Genomic DNA, 27,141 nt, shown 5'->3' with positions numbered 1-27,141 from the left:
AACTACCATCCTTCTCTCTGTTTATTTCCAAACCTAGGTAATTTGTTACTGTTCCAAGGCTTTTTAATGTGAAATGGCTTTTCATACAGGCTTCAAAATCAAGCCTTTGTTTTTCTGTTGATGTGAACAGCAGCAAATCATCAACATAAATGCACAGATACATACAGCCTTGTTTGTCTTTCTTCACATATACACATGGATCTGCTTTTCCTTTTTCAAAACCAAAATTCTGCAGTTTTTCATCTAATTTTGGGTTCCAGGATCTAGCAGCCTGTTTTAATCCATAGATTGATTTCTGCAGTTCACACACCAGATTCTCCCCTTTTTCATAGCCAGAGGGTTGCTGCATGTATAATTTGTGGTCTAAATCACCATAGAGAAATGCAGTTTGAATGTCATAGTGGTGAACTGATATTCCTTTGAATGCAGCAATATTTAACAGTAATCTAATTGATTCACCTTTAGTAACTGGTGCAAAAGTCTTGTCAAAGTCTAAATCTTTCCTTTGAGTGAACCCTTTTGCAACCAACCTTGCTTTATATTTTTGGATTTTTCCATCAGCATCCCTTTTGTAATGGTTGCCTATCCTAAAGTATTCTCAGACTCACAAGCGAGGGCTTGAATAAATCTGGTTTATTTAAGAATAGCATGCAAGTACAAAGAAAGCTGAGAATGAGCAAAAGCACGCCAAATACAAACTAAAAACCCTCGGTGTTAATGTAAGCCCTCCCCCTCATACAACTGTTTCAAATTCCCCATCCCAGGTGCTCCTAACGAGTTCTGCTAATCAATGGGTAAAAAGGACCTTGAACACAAACAATAACCCAAACACCCCATGAAAACAGATAGAAAGCCTGGTACAAGGTCTCCCAGCAGCTCCCTCCCAACCAGAACGCGTGTCAGCACCATGGCATGTGAAATGTTACGATGTACATTAAACATTGCAATGACGAACATGACATACTGCCCCCCCAAAAAGACAGAAGAAAATCCCAGTAAAATATAACAGAAAAAGGAAGAATCAAGCTGCAGGCTTCAAAGGGTAAGCTAGGTGAAAGCGGTGAATTAAATCAGGAGCATTGATGTGGTGAGCAGGCACCCACTCAGGGTGGGGGAAGTGTTTCCAATGAACTAGGTACTGCAGGGAGTTGCGAAGCTTGTGGGAGTCGACATTTCAAAGTGTTGTTGGCCATCGATCATGATAGGAGCAGGCGGAGGAGGTTGGGGGTGCCAGTGGGTGAAGTGATGGACTGGCTTGAGCAAGCTGCAATGGAAAACAGGGTGTAAGCATTTCAAATTGTGGGGCAAGTCTAGCTTGACAGTAACAGGATTGATAAGAGCAACAATGGGGAATGGCCCGATGAATTTGGGGGCAAGCTTCTTTGAAGGTTGAGGGGATTTTATGAACTTAGTGGAAAGATAAACCTGATCCCCAATTTTGAAGGTGTGCTGCAGAGAATGGTGTTTGTCAGCGTGGAGTTTGTAGGTAGCCTGAGCGTCGCTCAGAGCCTGCCGAATTACCGGCCAGGAATCAGCCAGCTGCGCAGCCCAATTGTGAGCCGAGCAGGAGGTTGAAGGGGGCTGGGGCAATTCAGGGATGGGAACAAAGTCCTGGCCGAAAACAACCCGGAAAGGGGTTTGCCCAGTACTCTGGTGAATGGCGTTGTTGTAAGCCACTTCTGCAAAGGGCAGCAGTTCGACCCAATTGTCCTGATGGTAGTTGGTGTAGGAGTGAAGAAATTGCTCCAGGGTTGAGTTAAGAATCTCAATAGATCCGTCTGTCTCCGGATGCGACGCCGTTGACAACGCTTGTTCGGTGCCAATTAATTTCAAAAAGGACCGCCAAAATTGGGAGGTGAATTGTGTGCCGCGGTCAGTCACCAAATGAGAGGGGCAGCCGTGGAGATGGTAGATGTGGAACAGAAAGAGGCGAGCTAGCTGCTGAGCAGATGGCAGTGAGGCGCACGGAATAAAATGGGCTTGTTTGGAGAAGAAATCTTTTACAACCCAAATGACAGTTTTCTTTTGACTGGGTGGGAGGTCAACGATAAAGTCCATAGAGATCTCGGCCCAGGGACGAGATGGGCTGGCAACAGGCTGGAGAAGCCCTTGTGGTTTCCCCATATTCTGTTTTGACATGGCACAGACAGGGCAAGAAGCAACATAGTCTTTAACATCCTGCCACAGCGAGGGCCACCAAAATTGGCAGCGGACCAAATGCAGGGTTTTGACAAAACCAAAATGGCCCACCAATTTGTCGTCATGGGAGCGGTGTAACACCAAAGCACGCAAGGTTTCAGGCACATAGAGGCGGTGGCCCACCCATGCGAGATCATCCTTGAAGGAAACTTTGTCTCGATTAGCCAGCAACCAAGTATCAGATTTCACTGCTTGGAGAAAGTCGGTTTGCAACTGACAAGGGAGCAGCGCTCCTCGGGTCTGTGAGGGGGTGGGGCCCTGAGCTGGCGGAGTGCGGGTCTGGCTTTGGGTAACAGCAGCCAGTCCCAATTGTGGTAAGGAGAGAACAGTACCAACCACTTGAGGGCTTTGGTCAAAGTCCTGAGGCAAGTGGGACAAAGCATCTGCGGGAAAGTTTTTCTTGCCGGGTATGAACTTCAACTGGAAGTTAAACCGACTGAAAAATTGAGCCCAGCAAATTTGTTTTGGGCTAAGGCGGCAGGGGGTGTGGAGAGCCTCTAAATTCCTGTGGTCCATCCAAACTTCGAACAGGTAGGCAGCACCCTCAAGGAGGTGGCACCAAGTTTCTAAAGCAGCTTTAACAGCAAAAGCCTCCTTCTCCCAAACATGCCACCGGTGCTCAGTCTCAGAAAATTTCCTGGATAGATAAGCGCAGGGTTTCAGGATGTTGTCAGAGTCTTTTTGCAACAATATAGCCCCAATAGAAAAGTCAGAGGCATCTACTTGTACAACGAAGGGGCGTTCAGGATCAGGGTGCCTCAAAATAGGTTCTGCGGTAAAGAAAGTCTTTAGTTTCTCGAGTGCAGCCTGGCATTCTGGTGTCCAATTTAACACTGCCCCAGGGTGTTTTACCTTGCGTGTTTCCCCCAACCCTTTCATGCGAAGCAGGTCAGTGAGGGGCAAGGCAATTTCAGCGAACCCCTGGATGAACTGGCGGTAATAGTTGCTGAACCCCAGAAAACTTTGCAGCTGCTGTCGGGTACGAGGGTGTTCCCAAGTTAAGATGGCCCTAATCTTTTCAGGGTCCATCTCGATCCCCTTGTCAGAGACTCGATAGCCCAAACAGTCCAGTTGGGTTTTGTGGAATTCACATTTGGACAGTTTGGCTGCCCTTAGTTTTTCCAACACCTGCTTAAGAAGGTGTTCATGCTCCTCCTTGGTTTCAGAATAGATAAGTACATCGTCCAAATAGACCAAGACCCCCTTAAATAAGTGATCATGCAACACTTCATTAATCAATTGCATGAATAGGCATGCCGGCTAAGCTGAATGGGAGGACTTTGCATTGGAAGGAGCCTAACGGGCAATTAAAAGTGGTTTTCCACTCGTCTCCAGCTCGTATGCATATGCAAAAGTAGGCTTCGCGGAGGTTGAGCTTAGAGAAAATTTTCCCTTTTTATAGGTGGGCTAACATGTCTTTCATTAGAGGCAAAGGATATTTGTTACATAGGGAGAATGAATTTAACCCCCAATAGTCCGTACAAAGTCTGAGTGTGCCATCTTTCTTTTCCCGGAAGAACACTGGCGCTCCAACTGGGGAATTGGCAGTTTCAATGAACCCCCGTGACAGGTTTTTGTCAATGAACTCGCGCAATGCCTCTAGTTCTTTCTTAGTCATTGGGTAAATTTTTGGTTTGGGCAGTTGCGCATTGGGAAGCAACTCAATTGCACAGTCAGTTTTGCAATGGGGTGGCAGCTGGTCTGCCTCCATTTCCCCAAAGACATCCGCAAAGTCTCGATAGCGGTCCGGCAGTCCTTCCAACTGCAGCAAGCTGGGGCGCGCCGCTGCGATTGCAGCCCTTGTGCCCCCCCCCCACATTTAAGGGTCTCCCCACTGTAGGGGCTTGGTAAAACCCATCTCTAAAGGTAAGAGTCTGGTGCTCCCAATTTATATATGAGCTTTGCCAAGTTAACCAGGGGATCCCTAGAATTACCATGGGATCGCCACCAGGTGCAATGATGAATTTTAAAGCCTCTTTGTGGCTGCCCATTTGCATTGCTACATTTCCAGTGAAATGAGTTGCTGGACATCCCCCCCCCCCCCCTGCCGTTGACCCGTCTAGCTGGGTAAAGATCAAAGGCTGCTGGAGAGGGAAACTAGGCAGGTCTAGTGCAGCCACTAGATCTGGGTGGATGAGGCACCTCGAACACCCAGAGTCAACCAGAGCCCAAACTTCCGTGGTTCGAGTGCGGGAGCCCAGCTTCACTTTTACTGTCAGAGTGGGGCAATCAGCACTCACCATAGCGTCCTTGCGCCCATCCTCCTCCACCTGCCCCAGGGCGCAATTCAGGGCAGGTGGTTGGCATTTCCCGCCGGTTCTTTTGCAGCATCCTCAACCTCTGCATAGAGATATATGTCTTCTTCAATGTCGGTAGCACCTTTGGCCACGGTCGTTCGGCATGATGCCTGGGGCAACTTGGCCGGGACTTTCGTTGCTCGATCTCCGGACTTGAGTTTCGGGCACTCGGCGGCTTGATGGCCTCCTTTTCCACAGCAGAGGCATTGTCCTCGTGCATAGTGGCAATCCTTCTCCTCGTCTCCTGCTCAGTAGCTCAGTGGGGCAGCCGTCGCTCCGCTCCAGGGTCCCCGCATCAGAGTTGTTGTTTTCTCGGTTCACCGGGTCTGCATGTAGGTGCGCTGGGCATGCTCAGCCTTACTGGCCAAACAGATCCACTCGTACAGTGACTCCGGGTCGTCCCTCCCTAGTGCCCTTGCCTGCCAAAGCTTTGAATTCTAGGGCATAGTCGGCTAACGACCTGGGTCCTTGGGTGAGTTCCTTGAGTGCTTCCTTAGCCTTGGCTTTGGCTAGGGGGTCCTCAAAAAACAGCTTCAAAGTGAACATGAAGTCTTTGAATGACCCGAGTTCAGGAGCGTCAGCCTCCATCAGTTGGACATACCAGTCTGCTGCTCTGCCCTTCAGCTTAGGGGTAATGGCTGATATCTTAGCCTCCTCTGATGTGAAATACGACCCATATTGCTTCATGTAGTTCTTCACGTTGGTTATGAAAAAGGATAGTTTGATGGGGTCCCCATCGAATTTGACAGCAAAGTCCTTCACCACCTTCCCTGTTGGAGGGGAACCAGCTGCAGGCTGAGCAGCAGGGCCCCAGGACACCCCGGAGGACCATCTTCGGGGTGAAGCTCCGTCGCGATGTCATCTCCTGCCTCGGACTACCGGTGGTTCACTAGGAGGAAGCGGGGAGGGTTGCAGGGAGCGAGGACTCTCGTCGTGGCTTCCCTGGTCACCCATCGCAATCGACAGGGTTTTCAACAGGTCTACCATCAAATCCATCCTCGCCTCCAACCTTCTCATCCTCTCAGGGGTCACCGATTCCTCCCTCCGTCGGGCGTCAGGTTGTTTCTCTGGTGCCACTTTGATTGATTCCCCCTCAGGGGTCAGTGGGAACCGGTACTTCCAGGAAGCACCAGCCATCTCTGCCTTAGGTTCTCCCTCATTGCCGGATCCCCCCAGCTCAGGGCTTGAGCTGGAGGCCCTCGGGTAGAATGAAATGTTGGGGGGAAGGGGGCTCTTCGGTGCTGGATCAGCTTGTGGTTCCAGCACTCCGGACGTTGGTCTTAGTTCTGTCATCGTTAACTATTTTCCTCACAAGAATTACACTTGGAAGGAGTTAACGGGTATCAAAAAATTTTCTCAGCTTTATGTAATGGTTGCCTATCCTAAAGTATTCTCAGACTCACAAGCTAGGGCTTGAATAAATCTGGTTTATTTAAGAATAGCATGCAAGTACAAAGAAAGCTGAGAATGAGCAAAAGCGCACCAAATACAAACTAAAAACCCTCGGTGCGAATGTAAGCCCTCCCCCTCATATAACTGTTTCAAATTCCCCATCCCAGGTGCTCCTAACGAGTTCTGCTAATCAACGGGTAAAAAGGACCTTGAACACAAACAATAACCCAAACACATTCCATCCCCATGAAAACAGATAGAAAGCCTGGTACAAGGTCTCCCAGCAGCTCCCTCCCAACCGGAACGTGCATCAGCACCATGGCATGTGAAACGTTACGATGTACATTAAACATTGCAATGACGAACATGACACCTTTTCAGTTTGAAAACCCATCTGCAACCTAGACAGCATTCATTGGGAGGTAGATTTACCAGTTTCCATGTTTTATTTTCTTTCAAGGATGCTAATTCTTGTTGCATGGCAGAATGCCAATTCTGTGCAATCTCAGGTGGTAAAGCATTCACTTGTTCTAAGGACTCAGGTTCTGTGAATATGTGAAAAGCCTTTAATGTTTCAGCCTGAAAATGTGATGGAGGAACACCTTTATTACTTCTCTGAGATCTGTGAGGTAATACAGGGCTTAAATTTTGACTATCACTTTCCTGAGAAGCATCTGTCTCATCAGACAGATCTTCAGTTTGCTTTTCTGGCTTAATGTCCCCATCAGGCAAAAGATCACCATCAGCAAGTCCTTGCTGTTCTGTTGTTGTTGATAGATCAACTGGAGAGCTAGAATTTAATTTCCCCCAGTTTTGCTCAGCAAAAGAAGCGCTTTTGCTAATTATTAATTTATCTCCCACTATGAACCTGTAGCTCCTTTGGCTTTGTTCATAGCCAACAAAGATGGCTTTCTTTGTTGTGGGGCCTCCTTTCCTTCTCTGCTCTTTTGGAATATGAACCCATGCAGTGCTACCAAACACTCTAAGATGGCTTACCTTTGGTTTCACACCATAAAACAAATGGAATGGAGTGTCCTCAATCACAGAGTTATACAGTCTGTTTTGTACATAACAGGCAGTGGACATCCCTTCTGCCCAAAATCTGATTGATAACATGGAATCTTTAAGCATGCATTCCATTGCATTTTGCAAAGTTCTGCCTTTTCTTTCAGCAACACCATTTTGCTGAGGGGTGTAACGGTTAGAAAGAATTTGTTCGATCTCCTTTTCTGCTAGGAACCTTTTGAGTATGTGAGAAAGGTACTCTCCTCCTCTATCACATTGGAGTGCAGATACAGGCCGTGGGAATTTTCCATTTGCCCATGTCACAAAACCTTTGAATTTCTCAAATGCTTCATCTTTATGTTTTAAGATGTAGATAAATGTGTATCTTGAGAAATCATCAATGATGGTCATTGCATACCTTGCTTGTCCAAGACTTGGAGCAAAAGGACCAATAATGTCAGAGTGTACAATTTCCAAAGGTCTAGTTGTAACTCTGTCACTGTGCTTACTCACAGGAGCTTTGAGTGTTTTGTATTCTTTGCAAACTACACAGTCTAAGTATTTGTCACAGGGTTTTATCTTTAGGTCAGCACACAGCTGTGGCATTTGTGCTATATACTTGAAATTAGCATGACCAAATCTCCTGTGCATCAGGTGGACACATTGGTCATGATATGGAGTGTTGCCAACTGCAGCTTTGCAGCATGGCTTCCTTGCATTTTGCACAATGTACAAGGAGTCTTTTAACATACCAGTAGCACACAATTTTCCATGTTTACATATCTCACAACCATTTTTCTTAAATGTTATGACATACCCTGTTGCAGCCAATTGTGCCACAGATAAAAGGTTTGATTGTAAATTTGGCACATACAACACACCTTTCACAGTTTCTCCCAAGCAGGATAAATACAAGTCACCTTGTCCCATAATTTTGGTCACAGACCCATCAGCCAAAGATACACTTTGTCAGTTTTAGACAGTGACACAAAAGAGCTTTTACAATTACATAAATGACAGTTGGCCCCAGAATCTAACACCCATACATCAGAATTACCCTTCTTAGCAACCTGTGCAATTTGGGTTGTCTGAAGAGCCTTCTTCTGTGTTGCCCTTGTGTTCTTCTTCTCTGTCTTTCTACTCTTGGGTCTCAAGGCACAATCTTTCTGCAAATGTCCAGCTGAACCACAATTGAAGCATCAGTGGCCGGCTAGTGCTGTTGCCTCAGCTTCTTTTCCCTTGCTTTCTGGTGCTGCAGCTTTCCAGAAGAGATGGGGGGGGGATCTTTCCCCTCTCTTCTCCCATTCAGCAAGTAGGCACTGTGTTACATACAATGGGGTGAGGTCTGCTTCAGGCATAGCCTCTAGGGTACAAATCAGCGTGTCCCACGTTTCATTCAATGAGGACAGCAGTATATATGATTTTGTGAGAGGTGTACATTCCATTCCTCTCTCCTGCAACTCAACAAACAGCTGCTGAATGTAATGCAGGTGCTCAGGAAGGCTATCTCCTTCTGCAAGGTAGGCTTTGTACAGCTTTTTTGTCAGGGTAACTTTACTCCCTGCTGTTGCCTTTACATACAAGTCTCTCAAAGTGTCCCAAAGTTGCTTTGCAGACTGCATGCCTCTCACGTGCACTAGCTGATTGTCCTCAACTCCCAGGATAATGGTGGCTCTAGCCCTCTCATCCTGTCTAAGGCATTCAGCACTGGGATTTTGGGGGGTTTGCTCACCAATTGGCAGCCAAAGATTCTCTCTGCGAAGATACATCTCCATCTTCAGGGCCCAATTCAAATAGTTGGTCTCTGATAGGCACTCCAGAGGCATCGCTGAGGGCTGGGAGGCAGCCATGGCTTCTTCCTTGTTTTGCAAGTCACCTCAGCTGGCTTGTTTGTCCTGCAGACTGGCAGTAGCTGGAAAATCTCCAGGCGGCTCCAAAGAGAATCTTCACAGGTCTTTGCTACCTGCCTTTAAAAATGTGTATGAGGTGTGGAGCTGATCGCTCTGCTCTCTTTGGACTGGGCACCTGTCTAGCACCTGTCAGAGTGCTAGAAAGCGTTTGGCCCAAGAGATCAGAAAAATCACACAGCAGGTATTTCTATAAAAATTAATTTATTTACAGAAAGCACAAAAACATATTTTCAAGCTGTGCATTCACACACAGTCAGAGAGGATTGGGAAGAGAGGCTGTGCTGGAAAGCTACAAAAGCGAAACTAAAACAAGTCCAGGCAAGTTCCTCCCCCAGGCAATGCAGCTTTTAACACCCAAACTGAGGACAATTAAGTTTGACCTCTTCACCCTGCAGATACTTAAGAAAGTACTCAATTACCATGGTAACCTAGTGGCTTGGTCCGTGCAAAAAAACAAAGAAATGCCAACATTCTCCACATACGCAAGTCCAGGTTTAGCGACCTTCTCAAGGAAGTGGGCACTCATTTTGTGAACAGTCACATCCCTGTAAGCCGTTGTGTTTTTAATGGTGCTCCTTACACTTCCTCAACTTTGACAGGGTCCCCAAAAGTGGAAAGCCTGGTCTGTCCCTCTCCTACTAGAAAATGGGGCCCCTGAAATAGTGGCCAAACTGGCCAGGGAGCAAATTTCACTTACACAAAAGCTCTGTTCCTTCATTCCATACTGGGAAAGCTCTGATGCATTTGCTGCTGCCTGAAGTGAAGGCATTTGGGATTTATTATTATTGTGCTGGTATCCTGCCATGCCTCTTAGAAATGAACACCTCCTCTTCCATTTTATCCTCAGAAAAACAACCCTCCAAGATGGGTTGCAATGGGAGATACTGCCTGGACCAAGGTCACCAGGGAGCCCTGGGAGCAAGGGGGCTTGGAAAGGGTCTCTCTGATGTGCAATACAATGGCATCCTTTTCTCCCATAAAATGTGAGTTGTATCTGCACATGAATCTCTATAGCACTTGATACAAGATTGACCCAAGAGGGGCAATCTGGCATGGTGAGTTCCTGGGTGCTCGGTGAGATACTGACTGTACCCTTCTGGCCCACATTTGGATTGTACAGATGTGGTACCTCTGCCAGTGTCACAGCCCTGCAGACCAGGTGGAGGGAGGGAATCTCTGAGTGTTGTTCAGGGACATTCATACATATTAATGTTTGAAGGCCAGGAGAGAGAATGTGCTGGCTGTCACCTTTTGTATCCTGCCTTTGGCTGGTGGGTCTCTGACCCCATCTAGTCCCGTATTTCCTTGCTTTTCCTTCTCCCACTTAGTACTGGAGATGAGCATGCCCATGGGAACTGGGGACTGCTGGATCAAGTGGCAGCTCTACGGTGGACCCAGAAGAACATTGCAGATTTTGGGGGTGATCCAGGATCAGTTTCCATATTTGGAAATTCAGCAGGTGGATTCAGCTCTTCTGCCCATGTAGGTTCATGTCTCATTTCATTTCTAGTAATTCCCATAGTTTTTGGCCTACTGAGAATGGCTTGACACAGGACTGCAAATTATTATATATTGTATGACAATTTCTTGCTTGTATTAACAATAAGAATTCAATGCAGCAATGCTTAAAACGTCATTTAAAAAGTGACGTCTTGTAGATTAACAAAGCTTGAATGAACAGTAAAAACTTTAAAAAGTAACACATGGATGAGTGACTTCTGCAGGGGAAGGCATCTTCATACAATTAACGCCTGAAGCAAATTGATTTGACAGCCTCTTGCCAAATACAGCTAGGGCAAAAATGGCACAGGAACTGAGTGATGGCAATGGGTAGACTGAAGAAAGTGTTTAGTTTTCCTCCCTGGCCAGGTGTTATCCCCTCTGTCAGAAGGCTTGTTCCACAGAGCCATTTCAGAAAGTGGTGTGGCCATAGTAGATGTGCTGTTCGACGCCCATCCAGAGAAGCTGGCTAAGGTGAGGTCTGGAAGAGCAAGGGGGCAAGTGCTCTGGATCTAGGGGGCATGGGACCCAGGAATCTGTTCTCCAAGGGAAGGAGAAAGGAGGGGGGAAACATCTGGGACAGGCTACTGAAGGAAGGGGGTTGCCCCCAGCCACCCAAGAGCTCTTCTGGAGTGAAGTGGCTGGCAGCAGAGCTGTTCCCTGGAGCCATTGGTGACCACCATACACGGGCATGCTCCAGCCCATGTGCATTAGCCAGGCGATATCCCCTATAGCCAGCTGTCTCTAAATAGCCACAGAATTATTTTTTTCAAGCTTACTACTGGAGGACAAATGGAATGAAAAGTGTTTTTAAATCTTTCTCTCTGCTCTGCAAATTTTACTCCATAACCACTGTCTTTGTCTGAGCCCAGTTCAAATAGGCCAGCAGGACAATGTTCCTCCATCTTCCCCAAATAACATTTGGCACCTTCAGTCTTACAAGTTGTTCTGGACTGCAGAAAATTGCTGAATCTATTAGCTGCCCGACCTCCAGGTCATCCGAGATGGTTCACTGCCTCAGAGGGAAAACAGAGAGTGACATCTTATTGGCTACTCTGAAGATGGTAAGCCCTCCAGAAGATGTTGTGGCCCTTTATGGAGAGAAAGAGTCAAGAGCTGGTCCTGGTCTGCATCAAACTGCTTCAGCCGAGGCAGCCAGTGGGAGGACTATCTGCCAGGTGTGGTCAAAAGAGTCAAGATGGTGGCCACAATGGTGCAATCAAAGTTCCTCCTGTTTTTTATGTAGGCTGCATGTTCATAAAAAACAGGTGAAGCTTTGATCACACCATCATAGCCACCATCTGGCCACACCTGGCAGACAGCCTTACTAGAGACCCCCGAGAGTCTTCCTTCCTTCTACTGATTACTTCAAGCAGGTTCTGCAGCACTCATGGAGGTGTGCAATCAGCTGCTCAGTGAAGACCCAGTTGGGGGTCACAAGACCTCAACAGGCCTTGTGTCATGTTCATCGTTTCAATGTTAAAGTGCATCGTAACGTTTCACATGTCATTTGGCTGATGCGTGTTTCGGTTGGGAGGGGAGGAGGACTCTGTCTCCTGGGATGTTATCTGTATTCAGCAAGGTTGGAATGTGTTTGGGTTATCTTGTGTGTTCAAGGTTTTCTTCCCAGGACATCAGCAGAAATTATTACCAGCACCTGGGGGGGGGGGGGAGTTTGCATCGGCAGGGCGAGGGGAGGGATTACGTTTGTGCCGAGGGTTTTTAGTTTGTATTTGGTGCGCTTTTCCTCATTCTCAGCTTTCTTTGTATTTGCATACTATTCTTTAATAAATCAGATATCATTAAGCTTCTACTTGCGAGTCTGGTTCTGTTAGGGTAGGCAATCATTACACTTTGTTTCTGCCCATTTCTTTACAAAGGACCGTTCAGGAGGGGGCTGCCATGACTGTGACTGTTGCAGTTGTGGTGGGGTGGAGGGGAGGTGGAATTATGTTCAAGATCATTTCATGTCATTCATTCGGTTGAGAACTGTACTTTTTTCTTGATTATGCATAAAGTGGGATTGACAATAAAGTGTAGACACTGGAGGTGCTTCTATTATTTCCTATGAGGCTGATGCAGGAGCGTTCCCATGGAGCCTGTTCATCCTCAACTGACCTGCTTCCCACTGTGATTGCAGGATTTTATGGGCTGCCTCTGGGTGGAGAAGAAAAGGTGAGATAGTATGTGAGAAAGATGGGGGGAAGGGAGTCTGCCTAGGGAAGGTCAGATAAGGGAGGGAACAGCCCACAGCTGCATAATGGGTAGAGAAGGAGGTTCAGAAGGATTCTGCAAGATTCTGTTAATGTAGACTTACAATAGAGTACTATTAGCACATCTGGTCATGTTTCCTGTCTGGTCTGCCTGGGAAGGCTGACATCAATCTTGCAAGTCCCCCGTTCCAGACCCCTCTTAGCTCCAAAACTAGGGAGGGTCCCTTCTGAGCCTCTTTCTCTGTCCACTATGCAGCTGCAGGCTATGCCCTCTCTTATCTGACCTTCCCTAGGCAGCATCTCCCCACCCCCACCCCCATCTCCCAAGGTCTTTCTCACATACCATCACAAAAGGTGAGTGGAGCATCTGCCTCATCGAAGGGAGGTAAGAAGCAATGGGGGTAGATATTCCCTATCGTGAAAGTGCTCAGACCAAATCCAAAGCAGACCAAACCCAGAAGAAATCTTTTTCACCAGCACGGGAGAGGTGGACATGCTTTTCAGGAAGTCAGCTGAGGAGCAGTGATTGGAATTCGAATTTACAGTAAGATAACAACACTCATACAGGGGCTTTTTATGTAGCAGGGGCTGCTCTCCCTTGCAGGATGAGTCATGTTCCAACTGACACAATGCCACAAAGCCAAGCAGATGTGGCTGCTTCTGCAGTTTGGAGGAGGCTCCTCTTTGTCCAACATTCACCCTTGCTTCTCCTTGGCCAGCTTCTTCTGTCTAGTGGGACTAATAGTAGTTTTCTCAATGAGTTCTCCAAACTTTCACCTGCTTTTCTTGCATCATACTGTTGCTAAACAAACTTTTGCTTTCAGGACTGTGGCCTCTGTGACTTGGCACATAGTGGTGTTTTTTTCAGGTTCACTTGAAAGATCCAACCCCCTTCTTTGGAATCATTTTTGGGGTGGTCCAGATCAGGAGGGTCTGCAGGGCATGGTGGAAAAGGTCTGTAACTCTGGTTATTATGTGCCTCACACATTTTTTTACTACACCCTGTGACCCCCCCCCCCAGCTTCTACCTACTCTAGCAATCCAGAAAAGCATTAACTGCCCCAGCTATATCCCCTAAGGTGAAGTTAAAGGGGTGAGAGTTATGTTTCTCCCCATTCTCCAGTGAATCCCAGAGTCCCACTGAAATCAAACTCCATCCACTAGTTCCTAAGGAAAACCAGCACTAATTTAGGATGTACACAGGCTCTGAGAGGGAAAAGACACTGCTTCTGTGCAGTTATGCTTCCACTGTACATGAGGTTGGTGTCTAGCCTATATCCCTGATGTTCCCATCCAAGGACTAACCAGACCTCAATTTCACTTTCCAGCCCAACAGGGCTGCCCCCTCTAATTGAGGGGAACATCTCATGCATCTGCCTGTCCTTGAAGAAGATTTTTTTTTCCTTGACCATTCCTCCAGGTTTCATCCCTCATGGCTAAACTAAAAAGTTCCCCAGTCTCTTCTAGCAAGATTTAGTTTCTAGTCCTCTGATCATCTTGAGGACCCTTCTGTATAGCTCCTCCAGGTTCTCTGACTCATTCTTAAATGTGGTGTCCAGAATTGGACATGAAGCCAGGTTCAGTAATGCTGTTTCAAGCCATCTATGGATTCATCATGTGGTATGCAGGCAACAACGTGGTTGGGCTAGAAATACTTAACCGGTTTATGAATGTTGTGAGATATTTTGCTCTACTGAATTCAAGATTACAGTATGTCAACAGCATTCTTCAATCTAGCCAATCAAAAATGGTAGTAGTTTCTTAAGGCATTTTCAGAATAAAAGGAGGAAGCAATTCATCAGCTGTTCATTCATCAGAGCGCAATTCGCATGTATGGGAAAAGGAGGCTTTTGCAGTTAAGACTGCGTTGACCCACTGGAGGCATCTTTTAGAAGATGCCAAACACCCCTTTGAAGTCTGGACTGACCATAAAAATCTCCAAGCTTTATGAACCCCAAGGAAATTGAATGGTAAACAAATTCGTTGGACTCAATTCTTTAGCTGCTTTAATTTCACCCTTAATTTCCTTCCTGGGAAAAAGAACTTTTTGGCAGATGCACTTTCTCACCTTCCCCAATGCAACAGCAGCCAACAAGAAGTCATAGACACAGTCTTTTCCCGAAAGCAGCGCAAACAAACAGTAACCGGGAAAGGGAAAGTACAAGCAGCCCTAAAAGAGGAACTGCTCCAGGCGCTGCCTAATGACTCTTGGCTACAAAGTAACAAAGCTCAGTTAACTGAAATTGACAAGGTCTGGTATTGCAACAACAAAATCTTGGTGCCTGAGTCTTTAAGGGGAAAAATTTTGCAACAATCCCATGATAGTAAAATGGCAGGGCATTTTGCTTTCACAAAAACCCTCCACTTAAGTAGGCATCAATTTTGGTGGCCCTCCCTATGCACTGATGTGCAAACCTACGTCACCTCTTGCCATGTCTTCACCCAGGCGAAAAGGAAGGGGGGGGGGGGAAATCCCAAGGTCTTTTACAGCCTGTTGCCTCTCCCAAAGCTCCATGGAAAGAAATCACCATGGATTTCATTGTGGATTTACCAGAAAGCAAGAATAAAACTGTAATTTGGATTGTTATTGATCTATTTTCAAAACAAGCACACTTTATCCCTTGTGCTAAAGTCCCAACAGCTCAGCAGCTTTTGAAAATGTTTCTACAGCATATTTACCAGATCCATGAGTGTCCAGACCATGTGATATCAGATAGCAGGGTCCAGTTTACTGCCAAGTTTTGGCGCTCTTTTTTAAAATTAATTGGTGTCCAACAATCCCTTAGCTCGTCTAGCCATCCTCAGACAGACAGATTGACTGAATGAACTCAATCTACTCTCAAGCAATTCCTTTGTTGCTACATTAGTTTCCAGCAGGACAATTGGGTTGATCTCCTCCCCTTTGCTGAAGTCGCTTACAACAATGCAGTTCATCAAAGTACTGGGTTTTCCCCTTTTCCTGTTGTCTACAGCCAGGAATTTGTTCCTATCCCTGAGCTGCAACCCCAAAATCTCCTGGATTGTTCAGTTGCAGACTGGGCCACTCAGATTGCCACTGACTGGCCCATTATCTGCAAAGCACTGGATCATGCCCAGGCCACTTATAAAAAATTTGCTATCACAGACGCCCAGAATGGAAAATGAAAGTTGGTGAATTAGTCTATCTTTCCACCAAATTCCTGCACTCTCAACAACCACCCAAGAAATTGGCACCTAAATTCATTGGCCCTTTTCCAATTACAAAAATCATTAATCCAGTAGCTGTACAATTACAACTTCCTCCTACTTTAAAACGCCTTCACCCTGTCTTTCATTGCAGCTTACTTAAACCAGCTCCTGATGCTTTGAGGTGGCACCAGCCTGTACCAGCCCCACTGCCCATCATGATCAATGGCCATCAACACTTCAAAGTAAAAGAAATCCTGGACTCTCACATCTATCACAAAACTTTGCAATATTTAATCAAATGGAAACATTTTCTAGACCCTGAGTGGGTTGATAGCAATCATGTAAATGCTCCTCATCTAACCAAAAAGTTCCATGCCAAATATCCATTAAAACCTTCTCCTTACTAACTACAGATCTCCCTATCCTCCTCCCTCCCCCATTCCTTTCCTTCACCTCATATTCCGTTTTTTTTTAGGGGGGCGATATGTCAGATCCCTCCAATCAAAAGGTTCACAGAACCCCTTATTGGAGCATCCTCCACTAGTTTCTTATCACTGGGAACAGACTGTGTTGCCAGATGGGAGGGGGTGCTGAGATGGAGTGTGAATTGTATTATTATGGCTAGGGAGTTATAGTTTTCACACATCAAGGCCAGAGAGCAGAGATACACCAGAGACGCCATCTGGATTGGGACGGGGGGTGACGTACTTTAGTGGGAAGAGAGGAAAAAGGTAATTCAGTGAATGTAGTTTTAAATGTAGGTTTGAGCGGGAATTCTCCATTCGCAGCTTTACTCTTGTGCTGGTCATTTCGCTTCATTAAAACAGTAAAAGGAGGTTGGTCTCTTGACTGTCATTGTGTGAATGCTTGAATGTGCCAGTGCTTACACTGTCAAACAGGAAGATGCTTTAAGAACCCCGAGTACCTGACAGAGTAGCCAGAATGATCAGATTAGCAAGTTAAGTATGGGCTGGGTAGTATAACAATGGAGGGGATATAAAAATGGTTTGCAAATTGGAATTCAAGAGGGCTTGTCAATGGCTCCTCAGCTACCTGGAGTGTGTTGTTGAATGGGGAGCCACAGGCTTAGCTCTGGTCCTGAACTCTTTAACATGATCCTGGGGGACCAGTTGGCTTTAAGGAACTACTGACAGATGCTCCAAAACCTAGTTGCCCCTTTGAGTCCAAAGTTGAGTGTGGAACTACAATTTTTATTAAGAACTTGGATGAAAAAGTGGAGGGGATGCTTATCAACTTTGCTGATGATATCAAATCAGAAGTAGAATTCAAGGCTATCTTGATACATCTATCAAGAAATGGGCAGAAAGTAATAGAATGAAATTTAACAGACAAATGGAAAGGTCTTCATTTATACAGCAAAAAATCAATGCACAGGTATGGTGGGGGCTTAGTAAAAATTCTTGTGAAAAAGATCTTGGAAGAGTTTCTAAATTGAGTACGAGCTGGCAGGGTGGCATAATTGTACAAGAGGAGTAGAGTTCTTCCCCAACCTGCCCCCTTAGGGACCCTGTTTCCCCCCAAAGTTCTCAAAGGAGCAGCTCTGGGTAAAGTGAATGCACTCTGCCCGTGTGGGGTTCCCGAGGAAGCAGAGCTGAAAGCCGGTGTGATCAGCACAAGCTTTATTAAAGGTAAATACTGTATCAGAGGCAAATACTTACAGGAACGCTGCCTGTATGTGGTGGTCTGCCATGGCACATCTGTACTAAGGACTAGTTTATAAAGCTTTTATACCCATCATGCTAAGTATTCATTAATCTTATGTGCAAAACGAGTTGTCAGTTAAAATAGACGAAAAACAAGCTTATCAAGGGAGAATCTTTTCCTCGAAATCTTCAGTGTGTCTGTGCTAGGCATTACCTCATCGTGCACACCTAGATGCAGTGTATGCCTTGCTGTGAACTTGCTATTTTTTATACTAAAGTTCATGACATGGTTAAACATGGTGTCAGCCTGGTGCAGGGTATGCAGACCTCCTATTTTCTTAGGCATCTCCACCCACCCCTGTGGCAACCAGCGAAGCTCCTCACCACCTGGAATGGTGACCTTTTCTCTCTGCTTTCTCTGCTCTCCAGGAATCCCCCTTCCCCAGGAATACGATCTTCTCCCTCTTCCTTCCCAAGCTAAGCTGGGCACCCCTGAGCACATTGGTTCGTGGGCGACCTCTTGTCCTCCCTCTGAAGCTCACATCCACTTATCTTGGGAAAAGAACCACGCAGCGCAGTTATCTCCATTCTTACTTCTCTGCTTTTTCCCACTCCAGCCAAATGGAGAGCATCCAAATTGCCCCACCAGCCTGCTTGCCCTTGGTTTGGCTCTCCGTTATTCTTACCGGCAGTCTGGGGCATTGGCTGCTACTGTATAATGTTGTATTGTACCCCCATTTCTTAATATTACAACAGATTGACAGAAAACTTGTGTTAATCTCTACAGTGTTAAAGATCTATTCTAGCCTGACTGAATATGATTATTATTATCTGATTGCCTTGAATACCATTAGCTCCAAATACTGCTTAAGAAATTTATTAAATTGTTTTTCATTACAGTCTCATTCTGGACTATTTGAACACATATACTTGTTTAATAGCCTTTACTTCCAGTCCTAACCAAACTGGTGCTGTTGGAGGCTCATTTATTACACATCTCAAGTTTGTTCTACTGCAAGACAATAAAAAAGAGCATTTTACAACTCCAGGTGTGATTTTTGTTCTTCAATTATTTTTTTCATTTTTTCAGGCAAGGTCTTTAACCAGAAGTCCATATAGCCGCTTCTCAATTTCTCTGCTTTCCTTTGTTCCAGGTTTAATTCCAGATACTCTTCATTCAGTCCATAAGATGGCCATTCCACCAGACCTTTGCCATTTGGGTTTCTGGAAATAGCAGAACCAAGAATTCAGTTTGCATTCAGCATACTGGTATTACTTAATTGCAACCATCAAAATTCAGTGTTTCAAAATGGCCAAAAGTCTCACCCATTACGGGCAAAGTTGCTCCAGTATTTCATGATTGTTCTGCTAAGCTGCTTCTCATTCTCTGTAGCTTCACCTGTGCAAAACACACAAGAGAAAACTCTTAGCCGTACTATGCATAATCTAATCTGGCACTAAAGGCTTGAAAAGGATTTCCACTTATTCATAGAGAAAGTTTCCCAGCAACTCCCAACTATCTGCAATGATAGCTTAGCTGATTTCCCATAAAGTGAAACTGAGATTTTAGATATCAGATCCTGGGGACACTCCATGTGAGAAGCCATCTCAGTTATGTACTTTTATGGAGTATGGGATATGGCACTTGGCCTGATCGTCCGATGGAATACCATTTTTGTGCTGGAAAACCTTGTCATTAAAAAATAGAATCTTCAGGGTCCACCAACATGTCTTCAATATGTGAAACAAAGCAGGACCATATATCTGAGCAATCTTAACAGTTAAGACATAATCTTGCTGAATCAGTCCAAGGTTCTCCTAGTTAGCATTCTTTGCAAAACATGCCAGCAACGAACAACTAGGGCAAGATGGCTTGTTCAACAAGCTGTAGTTAAATCATGAATCACTGATCTGGACAGAATCAAACTAAAGCTGATCTGCACACCCCTAGCAAATGACCCTGTCTGTGTATGATTTCTGCCCCAGGGAAGTTTTCCAAAGATCTTGCTTCCCCAGCCTCTCTCCCCATTTCCAGTCAACTGATTCAGTGCTTACTAAGTATGACTGAGTTGTTTCTTAAGAATGGTCCTCCAAATACAAAGCCAAGTTCATCAGTATGGTCTGCCTTTACAAAGTCTGGTTTTGTATCTTTGAATGCTGTGGGGCGATGCTGGAACTCATAGAAGTAGACTGGAGCACTGGAACCTAACAAAAATATGAGAGACGGAGAAAGCATTATGCCTGTGCAGATCCAGGAACCGTGGGAGAGGCGTTCGGTGGAAGACAAGGAACATGACAGCTGTGATCCAGGAGCATATTAGCATGCATGATGGGTACTTTTATATAATTTTATATAATATTTACATAATATAACATATTAAACTCAGATGGGACTATAGTGATGCATACCATGTTTATGTCAATGTTGCCTTGGAAGACCTTCCCAGCGGTCAAGAAGACCGATGCCAGAACAGAACAGATTTTAGGAGCCCATGCTCTGTCAGCCTCCTTGGCAACTGGGCGGGGCACAAGATGGCACTGCACCCACTCTCTGTGATCGTCAATACCTTCCAACAGGTTATTCTCAGAGAAAGGTCTTCTCCTCTAGTTTCAGCAGTTCAGCAGTTCTTCCAAACCTTCTGCAGCCTCTAAGCTAAGCAAGAGAAACACACCTTCCATCTATCCATGCTGGACTATTTGGGCTTCCAAACTAGACAGTCTCAGAAGCAATTCAGATGGATCCAACTGAGTGGAATCTATTCTCTCTTGGAAAGCTGCCTTCACACACTACCTGCGACACCCAGCACTTTATGGGCTTTGCTTGTTTTATTCAACCATGATGACTGACTCATCTTATTAAAAAGAAAGTTCCCTTTAAGTGGTATTTTGATGGCCAAAGCACTTTTTTGCAACTGAGAGAGGCATTCACTATTAGAAGTTCCTTCAGAGCATCCAGATGATTGTTTTCCAGAGAAATTTGCAAATGCAGAATAGTTTATCAAGGACTCAGTGCCCATTTGTGCCTCCTTGACTTGGAACATTCTCTGGTTTTACCAAGAATGCCAAGCCCCAAAGCTTCCTTACTAGCTCAGCTCATGTCCCTTCAGGCACAGAACGGCCTTTTTTTCCTCCTGATTTATTGCAACAGAAAAGATACTCTCAAAAGTTGACACCTGAAAAGGACTATGGCCCATAGTGGTTAAGTGACCCGCTCTCTGGTTGTAGCTGAAATGACAAAAGGCTTGTCATAAAATGACAAAAGAAAAAATAAGCTAACCTTTTGTAGTTAGCTGGGAATTGCATTTTCAAGTTCTTTTTACCACAAAAAGCAGATAGAAATTCTGCCTTGCCCTAGGATCATTAACAGTTGAATCTCCTGGCTACCAGTCGCAACCACAGAAAATAAAAAAAAATTAGGAGTGCAGGTAAAAACCATAAAGCGATGGGAGAGGCGTACACCCTTCCAAAGTATCTAAAACTAATATTGATTGGTGGACACCAAACCCAAGAGCCCTTGTGACCACAACTGGTGACCACAATCTCTTTGGTAATTCCAACAAACTGAGCTTTGTCAATTATTAGCCCTATTTATAAAAAGGCTCCAGGATCAACCTGGGAAGCTATTACCCCATTAGCTTGCCACATATAATCAGCAGATTATATCTGAGCCCTTTAGGATTGGCCTGAGACCAAAAACGTCTTCATAGATGTAGAGGCTGACTTTAGAACTGGCAGGTCAAGAACTGACTATTCCTTGGTTTTCCAATATTTGGTGGAAAAATATAGCACCAAGCCTGGTAGAGCTTTATATAATCCCTTTCTTGACCTCAGATTCACCCTTGATTTAATTCTGCCAGGTAGGCTATGGGAGAAGCTGATGGCTTGGTACATGAACTCACCTCTGTGGTATCTCGCTACCTGAACAGAAGGAACAATAAAGATGGCATCTTCCATCATTTTTTGAAACTGACTGCGTAACTCTATACGGTCTTCAGTGGCTTCCAAATACTTATCCAATATCATCTGTATAATCTCAGGCGGGTAATTCTGCAAAGAAATAAATAGATACGTTGAAACACTGAGAACTGATTTGCTTTTTGGCACTTCATTAGCAGTAATTAACTTTCACCGGCAAGTCTCATCCATCATGCCAATGTGGTTTGTTTGGCCCTGTTTTATCACATGTGAACCCAGCCATCCTAGCCAATTCAATAAGCAATGGCTAATGAAAGCACAGCTTCAGTGTGTTTTTAAAAAACCTCAGCAGCTCTTCTGCTAGATGAGATCAGGGGTCTTGGTTCTGCTGCAGAAAGCAATGCAGCGGCTGGGGAAAAAAAACTCCAGTTAAAATGAGCAGCTGCCAATGAAACTTTCCTCCCAGCTGTTCTGGCCAATTACGGAAAACAAAGAGCTAACTGGAATAAGGCTTAATAAAGGTAACAAGTAGAAGAAGCTGGGAAAGAATTCTAAATGGTCTTAAGTCAAATATATTAAACCTTCATTGGTACAGTATTTGCTGTTTTATTTCCTTACAAACCTTTACTAAAATTTAAACCACTTCATTTGATTTTTTTTACTTCTCATTACTGAAAACTATATAATAACTGTTAATGTGTATACACTAGCATTAGCTATATACAGGTAGTCCCTGCTTACTGACTGCCTTGCTTAGTGACTGTTTGAAGTCACAATGTTGTAAAAAAAAAAGCTTTGCAACCAATCCTCATATTTACAACCATCACAGGGTCTCGTGGTCATGTGATCGCCATTCGGGTGCTTTGCAACCAGCTTTGACCAGCAGAGTTAATGGAGAAGGTGGAAATAAAATCACAAGTCACAGTCACGTGATATCTCACTTATGGACTGAATGGGAAGTGAAGTTATAAGCCTGCTGCAGTCACGTGATTTTCCACTTAGCAACCGTGGTACTTAGTGACACAGTTGCCAGTCCCAGGCACCGCTGATTGACGAGGACGTTGGACTGCCGCCTTCCCCCAGCGCTTGAGAGAGAAGAGCAGAGAGGCAAGCAGAACCATGGAGGCTCCTCACAGGTGAGAGGACAGGCCCTCCTCTGGAATGGAGGCTATAGAAAGAGCGCTGCAAGCCAGGAGGGGCTGTCGGGGACCACCGTTCATTTACAGATCCTTTGCCTTGTCTTGGATCTGAACCAGAATTGCCTTGTAATAATATTGGCTAGGACTGTAATTGCAATTGCCTTGGATTGTACCTTGCTGGAAAACTGAGTTTTATTCCCTCATAAAGACTTATAACAACATTTTGACTCTCATTGACAGGAATTCTTGGAGTGGGTCAATTTCCTGAATGGGTGAGATGTTGCTTTTATTGACTGTCTTTGTTAATAAACCTTTGATCAATTTCTGTGTGTGTGTGTGCCTTAGTTGGAATAGGACAGTGGGGATAAATCCATCAGCAGGAGGTGGCAAAGCCCTGGAGAACAGCTGGGCCTTCAGGGCTGTCTGAAAGGCAGCAGGACTGGGGCCAGTCTGAATGCGGGAGGTCAGGGTCCCAAAGGGCTGGCACATTGCAACAGGCGAGGCTGGCTTCCTAGGTCCCATGGAGGCCATCTGCTCATTGACGGGACACAGACCCAGAGCTGATGGGGTGGGCAGAGGTGGTCCCTCAAATACGTGCCTTAACTGATTCTGAATTTTTAGCAAGCTGAATAAAATCCGCCCCAAAGGATGTTATGCCTGACACCCTGCATTTTATCTCCTTTTTTAAAAAAACAACTTTATTATATTTTCAAAATATAGATAAAAGGATTGAAAAAAGAAAACTAAAAGAAAAGAGAAAAGCTAAAAATGTGCAGAAATAAATAGAAAAGAAAACATGAAGAGTGACTTCCGACTTTCTACAGCAAAGGATATACATTAAAAATACATCAATCTCTTACTTCAATTTTAACCATAATAAAAATTATTTCTGTAGTCCATTTCAGCTTACTAAACAACATTCCTGTCTAACAGATTTTTCTTCACTTAAAAACATAAAAAACCCCTCAAATGCAGCTTTTCACCAAAAACAATTAACTATTGTCCCTCATCCCTATAATTAATTTTTAGTCATCTCTGCCAACTATAACTAACAAAAAATAATACGAATACATCTTACTGTTAACATATAAGAAAAAAAATAGCTTTATTAATATCCTTGTTACCAAAAGTGAGAGTGGCATCCTGAAAAAACATTAATCTTAACCATTAAAAAGCCATCCTGACAAAAATATTTAAAAGTTATCCTACCTCAAAATAAACCAAAAGATTTACATATCTTAACTTTATACAGAAAACATCCCCATTTGCTCCTCCATCTTCTCTTCATCCCACCTTAAAAAGTCCAAGTTTTTTTCTGGGTCCCTCCAACATTTTAACTCAAACTCTTTTTCTCCATATTCCAACAGTACAGTCTTTTCCATTTCTCTTTTTAAGTCCAATTCTCTCTTTTCTTCAAATTCCAACAAATCAATCCTTTCCAGTTCTCTTTTTAACTCCAAATTTCTGATCTCCATCTTCTTCCTTAGGAAATCGACTTTATCCTTTGGGTATTTCACAACATTAATAATTTTTTTCCAACTGTTGGCTCACTTTAGTATCCACAACTTCTGAGAGATAGTCCAAAAATTGAGTGACTTTCAGACAAAACTCATCAAAAATGAATTTAATTTCTTCCATGTCTCACCCCAGTAGATTATAGTGCCCTCTAGTGACCCAGAAAATAAACTCCATTCACAAAGTGAAAGTCATTTTGCAGAGAAAGTGTCCAATGCATATTATTTACAAAGATAAGCCAATCAGCATTGTGGAAAGTAATAACAAAGAAACTTTCCCACAGGAACATAGAAAGAGAAAGGACAAATTTCAGCTCCACATACACATAAAACATTCTTCAAAATAAGGGAAGTCTTCAATATTCCCTAAAATTTAGCTTATTAAAAAATAGCAATAAAAACAACAATCTTCACTTTCAATTTTACATTATATATATAAAAAGCTGATTTTTTCCTGATTAAAAATTGCAAAAAATAATGAACATCTTCAAGAGATTAGCTGTAAAAAGCCTCTCTTAAATAGCAAATAAACATAAAAATAAAGTGTCTTAGAAATGGGGTGGCCAGATCTAGAGTCCCTTTTTCAGCTTCAGTGCTGTCGTGAACAAGATGACAGCCCCGCCTCTGTGAGGATCGTGGGTTCAGATATCCCAATAGTAAGAAATCTCTCTGGAACCAGTCAGGTCTCAGTAAAGTACTTCTTTATTGAAAGATACAGTTCCATCTCCATCTCCATCTCAAGACTCAAGTGAATGAGATTCCCCAGTTCCCTCCTTTTACTACCCCTGAGTTTCCTGTCTTCGTTTGAAATTGAATATTTACAACTGCTATTGGTTTTACAGCATGATTCCCAGCAACATTCTTCACTGTCTGTTTGCTGATAAGGAGTTAGCCACAACATTCTTGTGTCAGCTTGCTGGGTCACTCCGTGATGTCTCCATTTCTCACACTGCAATCAAACCTCCCCCTCCCTCCTTTACAACCCATGACAGAAAAGAAGGTCCAGAAGGGGTTTTATGGCTTCTGGAGCCAAACCTCTGACATACCGCCCTCCCAAAAAATAAAGCTCTCTCCTCTTGACATTGGAAGAGCACTTCTAGAAAAGAAAAGATGGGTTATATGATGCAGACAGAAACACATAAAATGTTACAATCACTACTTTAGTAATTTGGTTTATCAGGATACACGTTATGAAAGTCTCTTGTGAGGTTTTTAGCTCTCACATCCTTATTCACCCACTCCGATTGAGCAGGAGGGAAATGTTTCCATCTGATTAGGTATTGTAGCTGACCCCTGTGAATTCTGGAATCAAGTATGGAATGTACTTCAAAGTGTTGCTCCCCCTCTATCATTATTGGGGCGGGGTTCGGCTTGGGATGCCATTGGTTGGAACTTTTGAAAGGTTTCAAGAGGCTGCAGTGAACCACTGGGTGGATTTGTTTTAAGTTCTTTGGCAGATCCAGTTGTACTGTCACAGGATTGATGACTTTCATGATTGGAAAAGGTTCTATATACTTGGGTCCTAGTTTTTGGATGGCTGGGTTGACTTCAGATATTTTGTGGATACATACACTTTGTCACCCACATTCATCTTCCATTCTGCATCTTGTTTATGATCAGCTTATTTTTTGTAATCCTCTCTAGCTTCCTGTAAAGCTTTCTGAATGGTGCTCCAGCTGTCAGATAGTTGTTTGATCCAGCCCTCCACGGACAGTTCTGTGGGCGGTTCTGACGGAAGTTCTGGTATGGCTACGAACTCTTGGCCTGTGGCAGCTCAAAAAGGGGTAAATCCTGTGCTCTGACTCACTGAGTTGTTGTAGGCTACTTCCGCAAATGGCAACAAATTGACCCAATCATCTTGTTGGTAATTTACATAGCTTCTTAGGTATTGTTCCAGTATCTGGTTATGTCGTTCCATCACCCTGTCTGTCTGAGGATGGTGGGGGGAGCTTAATGCTTGCTCCGTCCCAATGAGCTTTAGAAAGGTGCGCCAGAATTTGGAGATGAATTGTGTGTCGTGGTTTGAGATCACACATTCAGGACATCCATTTAAACGATACACGTGTTTAACAAAGAGTCTGGCTAGCTGGGGGGCTGAGGGCAGCATGCTACAAGCGATGAAATGGGTCTGCTTTGAGAACAGATTAGTCACTACCCAAATGACTGTTTTCTTTTTGCTCTCAGGGAGTTCTACGATAAAGTCCATTGCTATCTGTTTCCAAGGGCGACTAGGGGTTGCCACCTCTTGGAGCAGTCCTTTCAGTTTTCCCCCATGCATTTCACTGTGGCACAAATGAGGCAACTAGCAACATACACCTCAATGTCCTTTTGCAGTGTGGGCCACCAAAATTGTCTGCATACATTTCACAAACCCAAAGTGCCCAGCAGCTTTTGTGTCATGACAGTGTTCTAATATTTTCTTTCTAAGGGCCTTGGACACAAAGTCTCTCCTTCTTCTACCACAACCCTTGTTGCTCTTTAAAAGTGTTTTATTCTCAGCCAGCCACTCATCTGTTTTTAAGGCCTCTTGCATCTGTGTTAGTAGACCCCCCTCAGCCTCAAAATGGTTACTGAGATGTCGTGTTTGGCTGCACATTGTTACACCCATTGTGAGATTCCAGCCAGACTCTGACTCAGAAAATAAAACTCTTTCTGAGTCAGAGGGGGAAATAGAAACCAGGAAAGCAAAACCCAGAGATGAGTCAGCAGTCAGGAAGAGTCACAGACGCTGATTGGCCAGTCTTCGGAGGAGGATTTGAATCCTCCAATCAGTGCACACCAATGACGGGCAGAAAAGCGTGTGGAGGAGAAGGCAGCCTGATTGGCTGCAGAAGGGAATAGGTGCGCAAAGGATCGGCATAAAAGGCAGAGCAAGCTGCCGGAGACAACCGATCCTTCAAGCTCACAGCTCCTGCAGAAGAGTCCTTACCTGTGTCGGAAACAGTGTCTGTTACCAGAGAGGAATCAGCGCCAGCATTTCCCATCAGAGAGGACTTGGATCCTGCTTCTGCTGCCACTGGGGATCTTCTCCTTGCCAGACCCAGCAACTTCAGTCTTGCATCCAGCTTTGGCCCTCTCTTCTAGCTCCCAGCCTAGTCCAAAGTCTCCAGTACAGCTTCGTTGTGCCTTCAATCTCCAGCCATGCCTTGGATCTCCAGCCCAGTCTGGCTGCGCCTCAGTCGCATGACATTGTTCAGGAATTTCACACCTATCTTGCTGTGAACC

At 44.6% G+C, this 27,141-nt stretch overlaps 1 protein-coding gene across 3 annotated transcripts in view; it reads right to left on the bottom strand.

The window, feature by feature from the left end:
* Positions 1 to 18,314: 18,314 nt before the first annotated feature.
* The window catches only part of CES2 (carboxylesterase 2), a 42,579-nt gene continuing 33,752 nt past the window's right edge, over positions 18,315 to 27,141 (bottom strand). For 2 of the 3 annotated variants that reach the window (XM_063312981.1, XM_063312982.1), the window contains 4 exons: positions 21,248 to 21,395; positions 19,404 to 19,553; positions 18,675 to 18,747; positions 18,315 to 18,572 (listed from right to left, as the gene is read on the bottom strand). In XM_063312981.1, coding sequence (XP_063169051.1) covers positions 18,386 to 18,572; positions 18,675 to 18,747; positions 19,404 to 19,553; positions 21,248 to 21,395 — 558 coding nt within the window. In that variant the 3' untranslated portion in view covers positions 18,315 to 18,385. The remainder of the gene's footprint in view (positions 18,573 to 18,674; positions 18,748 to 19,403; positions 19,554 to 21,247; positions 21,396 to 27,141) is intronic. The other variant, XM_063312983.1, reaches the window with a different exon arrangement.

This window comes from Candoia aspera, chromosome 11 (genome assembly GCF_035149785.1).
Source record: "Candoia aspera isolate rCanAsp1 chromosome 11, rCanAsp1.hap2, whole genome shotgun sequence".
NCBI classification, from domain to species: Eukaryota; Metazoa; Chordata; class Lepidosauria; order Squamata; family Boidae; genus Candoia; species Candoia aspera.
Note: the sequence above shows the minus strand (reverse complement) of the source record. Positions and strands in the feature narration are given on the sequence as shown.